Here is an 8,293-nt window from a genome sequence, read left to right as displayed (position 1 = left end):
GAGAGAGATTTTAATCTGCTCTCCATTTTTTTGTCTTCATAGTCTTCTTACATATTTCAAAGTTGTTGCTTTAAATGATTACAACAGAGTAATCAATACATAAGTCTTTCTGGAGTATGTGTTCTAAAGATATTCTACATGATGTGGTATTGGAAGATTAAACCTTAGTCCTTGCCTAGAGGGTCTAATTCTATTCCATGCTGATAAGTGAGAGAAAATAAGTTGGATTGTGATAACATGTTAAAATGGAGTTTTTACCAATCAAGCAAACAAAATAAATCTACATACAAATACATGCACACAGGTGCAAACCTCTTCATAAGACAGCTGTCATGGATTTGAGAATATGAAACAAAGCCAGAACCTCCCTATATCTCCCCTCTTTACCCTTACCCCAAAGCAATCATGACTTAAGAGACAACTTCAGGGATGGAGAACCAAGTTTAAATGTGAAGTCTTGACTATTTTAAGTGTTTTTTAAAAGGAGTGATTCCAAAGAGGCAATAGTTATTTTTTAATAAGTTAATATTATTCAGAACAATTTAGGATCCCTGAAAAAAAGACTATATAGTGTATGGGCCTGAACAGAGGAGGGGAGCCCTAGTCTAGCCTACATGAACTGATGACACCAGGGGGCAGAGTTGTAAAGAATTAAGAGGATTTTTATTGAAATTGGTGGCAGAAAAATAAACTAATTTTACTCCTAACAACAATAACAACACACACACAGGGAACAGACCCAAAGTGAAAAAGACTAAGAAAACAAAGGGTTAAATGTATAAAGGAGTGTATAGGCAGAAAAGTCAAAGGAAGCTAGTTGGGAGGAAACCAAACTCAGAAGAGAAAGAGCAGTTCAGGGAAATTGAATAAAATACTGAATGTCTATAGCCAAGAGAAAGACTAGTCAAATATTTCCTATGAGCATAGTCCAGAAAAACATCAGTCAAGTTGAGGGTCATTTGTTTGTATGGATAATAATTTTAAATCAAAGCCAAAGCATCAAAAAGAAAAAGATCTTGCTTCTTCAGCTGTGGGGAACTGAAGGAAAATTAGGCTCATCACTGGAGATAGAAATAAAGAAAAAGATTAAAAAAACCAAGGTCCTCAAAGATCATGATCCATTTTGAAGATATACATAACACAAAGAGCCTGAAGATCTGGGACAAGAGACTATTTAATGTTTCAAACCTGGGCCACTCTGAATAATATGAGACTTTATTTGCAGTTTATCTTAACCTTAAGTAGTTTGTATTCTTATTATTGAATACTTCAATTGATCATGACTGCTGGACTCCCTCCAGTAGATAGGTATTGGAAAGGTACTGCCTCTTCATATGAAACAGGAGTGGAGAAGGAAATAGTGACAAAAGGCATCCAAGTGATAAAAGGCATTTGAAAGGGTCCTATAAAGTAACTTATTCCTTGGCATAATCTCTCAAAGAAGACAAATAAACTACTACATTTTTAAAAGTCAAGCTTTCTCTCTCTCTATTTCTAAGTATTGTGGGTTAGACAAGAAATGAAATTTCAAAGTTCATATTTTTAAAACAGTAATAATAAAGTTATACAGAATTTCATTACAGAGCAACATTGGCTCTTCTATTGTATGTTACTGGTGTCCATGGTTACAAGAGAGCATTTGCTACAATTTTCTTAATATCTAGATAATCACCATTAGTATGTATTTCCTTTCAAATGCATACATACTTGAGCCAAAGTAGGGTCTTTTTGAGGGTTTTTTTTTGCATCTTCTTACCTCTAAAGTTTCCTCTGACTCCAGTAATTGTTAATACATGGGTACTGCCAACTCTTTACAAATCTGAAACTCCAGAAGCAGTTTGTTCTTTGTTTCATAATTAATCTGGATTTCAGATCTTCAGTTGCTTTTAACAAATCCTGTAAGAAAAAAAATTGAAAATAGAGTTCTTGGACAAAAATGGTATTAATTCAACAACTTGTTGGCAAAGAGAAGAAGGCTGGTTTGTCTCAGAATGTTGGATCTCTGGAAGGAAGCTGTCCCAGAGTCAATTTTTATTTCATCTAATAGAAAATGCTGTAGTTTGCTGGGAGGCACTTTAGTGATATAGTATTGAGATGAGAAATCCTTAAACCATTATGGATCATGAAAGTTCCTACTTGGAACTCAAAGATGTAGGCAGTGTAGTGAAGCACAAAAATGTAATCATAAATGTTTACAACTAGAGCAAACAGCCCAAAGCATATCTGTGATTCTATTGGAGATACCAGGATACAATGAGGTCCATACTGGGGGGTCTATAAGCACACAACCTAAGAGGGCAAGGATCATCTCAACTCTGCCATTACCATTCTTGTGCTGGTCTGGATCTTTATCAAGTACCATAGTAAAGAATGAGAGATGAGTCAAGTTCCTGAGATGATGGCCTCTTTCAAGACCTGAACTTCCTAATGGCCATCATTACCATGGGGCCCTGCCATCCTTTTATCCAATCCACTGAATACTATCACAGGCTCTTCCCTTTCTAGGCTGGAAAATTCATATCTGTTTCCCTGCATATTTTGGTGTTCAAGAGTCTGCTAAAATTAAAATCTCTTTTTTCCCTACTTTCTCCTCATATTTGTATCCCCCTTCTAATTCAGATCTATTCTTACCCAATTCCTATCCTTCTGTTTTATTTACTTCTCTGATTTAACAAACTTCCCTATATTTTATATATAATTTTATTTTCCCCAATTACATGTTAAAACAATTTTTAACATTTTAAAGCTTTGAATTTCAAATTCTATTCCTCCTATTCTCTCCTCCTCCTTTTCCTGAGATAGAAAGTAATCCAATATATTTCATATACATGTAATCATGTAAAACATTTGCATTTTGTCAATTTGTATAAGAAGAACTGAAAAGAAAGGAAGGAGGGAAGGAATGAGGGAAAAGAACTCAAAACCATAAAAAAATTTTAAATTGTTTTAACATGTAAAACTATACATATACATTTATATATATACATGGAAGTTTGTTAATAAGAAAATCAAACAAAGAAGGATAAGGACTGGGTAAGGATAGGTCTGAATTAGAAGGGGACATAAATTTGAGGGGAAAGCAGGAAAGATAAAGAAAGGAGGGAGGGAGGGAGGGAAGGAAGAAAAAGGAAAAATAGCATGCTTCAGTCTTTGTTCAGACAGTATCAGTTCTTTCTCTCCAGGCAGACTGCATATTTCATCATAAGTTCTTTGGGTTTTTTGGATTATCATATTGCTAAGAAATAGCTAAGTCATTCACAGTTCTTCATCATGCAATATTTCTGTTACTATATACATTGTCTTTATGATTCTATTCATTTCTCTTTGCATGGACATCTTTAGAGATTTTTCTGAAATCTTTCTGATTGTCATTTCTTATATTAAATTAATATTCTGTTATATTAATGGGTATCTTGATTCCTAATTCTTAGTTCCCACAAAAAAAGTTCTAAATATTTTTGAACAAATGGGTCCTTTTCCCCTTTTTATTTTTTTATGTCTTTTGAATATAGATATAACAGTAGGATTGCTGGATCAAATGGTATTATGAGTTTTACAGCCCTTTAGGCATAATTACAAATTTCTCTCTAAAAATGGTTGAATCCATTCACAATTCCACCAACAGTGCATTAGCAGTCTAGTTTTTCCCTATTTTCTCTAACTTTAATCATTTTCCTTTTTTGTTCTTTTAGCCACTCTGAAAGGTTGTTTTAACTTGAATTTCTCTAATCATTAGTGATCTAGAACATTTTTCATATGAATAAAGATAGCTTTGATTTCTTTCCTCTGAAAACTACCGGTTCATATCCTCTGACCATTTATCAACTGGAAACTTCCCTATATTCTTGATCACTTCCACTTGTTCCTTCTCTAGTGCTTATAAAAACCTAGCTCTCTCCCCAGAAAAAAGTCTCATTCCTACCTACTTTCTTTATTGCAGAACATTCTATGTTTTACATTCTTCCCCTTTCTAACTTCCAAGTAATTTGAGGTAGGAAGAAGAATCAATATATTCCTTATATGCCACTTCCATATTCTCTTTCCATGCCTCATCTCAGTCAACTTCACAAAGATATTTGTTTCAGTTTTTTCACTCTCCCCTCACTTAACTCCTAGAAATATGGTTTCCAATCTTACTGACATTTTTCTCTCCAAAGTTACCAATTATTTCTTTTGACTTCTTGTATCATTTATTAAAACACTCAACCATTCTGGATACTGCAAAAACAAAACAAAACAAAACAAAACAAAACTAGTTGAGTCATGTCCTTGCCTCCTGGGAGTCAGCATGCCTGTATCCATATGTATGAACCACAGAAGAGTCTTCAGGTACAAAGTTGGTGAAGTCTCTCTCTCCTCAAGTCTTCAACTCTGTCCTTCCTCATATTCTAACAGGACAGAAGGATGACTGGATTTTTTTTAAATTGGGTCTTATTTTTAATTTTTCAAAGGAAGGTGATCATCAATAGACTAAAAAAGAAAAGTAAACGAAGGAAATGAAATACGATCTTCTAAAAAAATTAAAATCAAGTTTTGTCTCATCCCTTTGCTCTTTTTTCTGTACTTAAAGATTTTATTTTGAGTTTTACAACTTTTCCACTAATCTTACTTCCCCACCCCCTACAGAAGGCAATTTGCCAGTCTACATTTGTTTCCATGGTATACATTGTTCCAAATTGAATGTGATGAGAGAGAAATCATATCTTTAAGGAAGATACATAAAGTATAAGAGATAGCAAGATCAGACAATAAGATATCAGGTCTTTTCCTAAATTAAAGGTAATAGTCCTTGGTCTTTGTTCAAACTCCACAATTCTTTCTCTGGATACAGATGGTATTCTCCTTTGCAGATAGCCCCAAATTGTCCCTGATTATTGCATTGATGGAATGAGTGAGTCCATCAAGGTTGATCATCACCCCCATGTTGCTGTTAGGGTATACAGTGTTTTTCTGGTTCTACTCATCTCACTCAGCATCAGTTCATGCAAATCCCTCCAGGCTTCCCTGAATTCCCATCCCTTCTGGTCTCTAATAAAACAATAGTGTTCCATGACATACATATACCACAGTTTGCTAAGCCATTCCCCAACTGAAGGACATTTACTTGATTTCTAATTCTTTGCCACCACAAACAGGGCTGCTATGAATATTTTTGTACAAATGATGTTTTTACCCTTTTTATCATCTCTTCAGGGTATAGACCTAGTAGTGGTATTGCTGGATCAAAAGGTATTCACATTTTTATATTGTCATTTGGGCATGGTTCCAAATTGCTCTATGGAAAGGCTGGATGAATTCACAGCTCCACCAACAATGTAATAGTGTTCCAGATTTCCCACAACCCTTCCAACAATGATCTTTATCCTTTCTGGTCATATTGAACAGTCTGAAAGGTGTGAGGTGGTACCTCAGAGAAGCTTTAATTTGCATTTCTCTAATAAGTAATGATTTAGAGTATTTTTTCATATGACTATGGATTGCTTTGATCTCCTTATCTGTAAATTGTCTTTGCATGTCCTTTGACCATTTGTCAATTGAGGAATGGCTTTTTTTAAAAAAATATTTCTCAGTTCTCTGTATATTTTAGAAATGAGTCCTTTGTCAGAAACATTAGTTGTAAAGATTGTTTCCTAGTTTACTACATTTCTTTTGATCTTGGTTACAGTGGTTTTGTCTGTGCAAAAACCTTTTAATTTAATGTAATCAAAATCATCTAGTTTGTTTTTAGTGATGTTCTCCATGGATGACTGGATTTTAACTTAATTTTTTGTATTTAATAAAGTGCCACATGATTGGTGGATACTGGGCTATTAAAATGGAAGTTTCCTGTCTCTCTGGACTCTTTGATGCTTCACATTTTAGTGTTTCCTCTTGTTTCTTCTGCTTCTGTGCCTCCTGGAAATCCCTATTACAAAAAGTTTTCTTAGCCATCCATTGTTGGTACACTGGGCAGTAATACAGAGAAAGAAATGTGTACTTGATGCCCATTTCTTTGAAGGTCTTCCCAAACACCTCAAAGTTGGTCTGTTGAAGTTTATCGAGCAACTTTTTTCTCTGGTCAATGGTCATAAGTAGGATCGCTTGTGAGCCTTGTCCTTGTGAGGCTTCTTCTGCATGTGTTCTTTGGATCTGGATCTTGACAGTCAGTTTTATAACATGAGTTTCCAGGGATGTGATATCTTCTGGGTTTACTGAGATCTTGTTTAGCAAATGTTCTGTCTTTATCTTCATTTTTTCCTTCTGATTGGCCATTTCCAGAAACAAGAGTCTTTTCACATCACCTACTTTGTAGATTCCAGGGACGTTTTGATAATCTTTTAGCAGCACGGAGGAAGGCAGGTCATCTATCTGGCTGCTCTGGGCTGCTGCTTTATTTGCTTAGGCTCAGGCTTCCTGGAGAAGGAAGAGAAGGCCATTTCCCAGAGGTCTCAGCAGGTATGGAGCCCCCTCAGCTACTCTGGCTGTAGGTGTGCAGGCCAGGACCGGGACCTGAGCCTGACCCAATTATGTCTTAGCTGCTAAATTTGCAACTTTTTCTTAGGCCTTATTTAATGTTCTTTCTTCTATGGTTGAACTACTTCTCCCCCTATCTAACCATTCCTTCCCAGGTCCTTTTACTGGGGGAGATCATTATCTCATTATTTTTTCCCTGGAAGATCTTTCCTGGAGCTTCTATTCTATTCTCTCTCTGGGCTTTCATTTGATGATCTCATCCATTCCCAAAGGTTCAATAATCATTTCTAAATGATGTACTAATCTTTCTCAACTCACATATTCAATGAACATATCTGACTCTTGGATATCTCTATTTGAATGTCCTACTGACTCCTCAGGCTTAACATAACCAAAGCCTTCTATCATCTTGCTGTCTAACTTTGGGTAAGCTTCTCTTTTTCTATAGAAGACCACTCTAATCAACAGGTTTATAATCTCAAAGCCATCTTGGATTTTTCCCTCACTTTTACTTCTCCTATCTGATCAGCTTCTGGCAATTTTGCCTCCATAACATTTCTTGTATCCATCCCCTTCTCCATTTACACTGCCAAGATCTCAATTCACTTTTTGTTACCACTCACTTGTACAATTTTAATAGGCTCCTAATTAATCTCAACTCTCTTACCCATCCTTCACATAGCAGTCCAATAGTCTTTCTAAAGCACAGCTCTGACTTTATTACCTCCCAGCTTGGAAATCTTCAAAGGCTCCCCACAGCCTCTAGGAAAACATATAAACTCTTTATCCTGGTGCCTATGCCCTTGCACAGTTTGGCTCCAGTCAACCATTCCAGCTGTATTTCACATTATTCCCCTTCATGTACTTTCTATTCCAGTCAATTTGGACTAGCTAGTTATCATATTTCCATGCATTCACTCAAGCTATTCCTATTGACTGGAATGTAATTCCTTATTTTGGCCTTTCAACTTTCTGTCTTAAAAGTCAGATGCTTCTTATCTCCTCAGAAGACTCTCTTGATTTTCTATTAATATTCTCTCCTTCCTCAAATTTTCTCATCTTTACTTTGCTGCGTATATATACTTTATACACAGTCAAATTTCAATAGAAATATTGTTATTTAATGATAAGAACTGTTTTGTTCATGTCTCTGCATCTCTAGCCCCTTAAAAAGTGGCATTCATTTAACAGTTGCTAAATAAATTTTTAATCAAATTTAGTCAGTAGACTTGGTTTCATATTATATAGGTCAAGGCATGAATCCTTCCCCGCAAGAACCCTACCTGATTAAAAAGAGCTATTGTGAATATGAATGAGATATCTATGTAATAGTAGCATTTATTTCCATATGGATAGGAGCTGTGATTATTTTGGTATAATGAAGAGAATTCAGAAGGAAAAAAGAAGACAAGATAAAAGCCCATTGGGTTTACTTTTGCCAAATATGGCTCCACAGAATGGAAAGCAGGAAAATGTTGGCTGGAATTTCTTGATCAAAATTGAATGCAGATAATCTTCAATATGTTGAATAGATGCATGCCAGTCAACTTGGCTAAAGTTTAAATTCCATGAATGAAAAAAAAATTTTCCTGCTAGGGCCACCAAATTATTCTGATTATTTTAGTCATTCCAGTGGATTTGATTCCACTGTTCTATTTGTCTTACTTTTTACTCACCCTCAAATCTGATGCTGATAGGAAGGATGAGTCATGTTTTTCCCACACTTCAATCATTATTTTATATGCTAGAGAAATGAAACTAATCAAATTTCCTTTGATCAAAAGACAACAATATTCTTGAATTAGGAAAGGTGAGTCTCTTTACCAGGCATATAGCATGC

General features: G+C 35.3%; 1 protein-coding gene across 1 annotated transcript; it reads right to left on the bottom strand.

Moving 5' to 3' along the window:
* Positions 1–5,754: 5,754 nt before the first annotated feature.
* LOC141499217 (small ribosomal subunit protein uS15m-like) lies at positions 5,755–6,861 on the bottom strand. Its single transcript, XM_074202061.1, is given in 2 exon segments — positions 5,755–6,495; positions 6,772–6,861. Coding segments are annotated over 2 exon segments (831 nt in total).
* Positions 6,862–8,293: the final 1,432 nt, after the last annotated feature.

The sequence above is a fragment of the Macrotis lagotis genome, chromosome X, assembly GCF_037893015.1.
Source record: "Macrotis lagotis isolate mMagLag1 chromosome X, bilby.v1.9.chrom.fasta, whole genome shotgun sequence".
NCBI classification, from domain to species: domain Eukaryota; kingdom Metazoa; phylum Chordata; class Mammalia; order Peramelemorphia; family Peramelidae; genus Macrotis; species Macrotis lagotis.
Note: the sequence above shows the minus strand (reverse complement) of the source record. Positions and strands in the feature narration are given on the sequence as shown.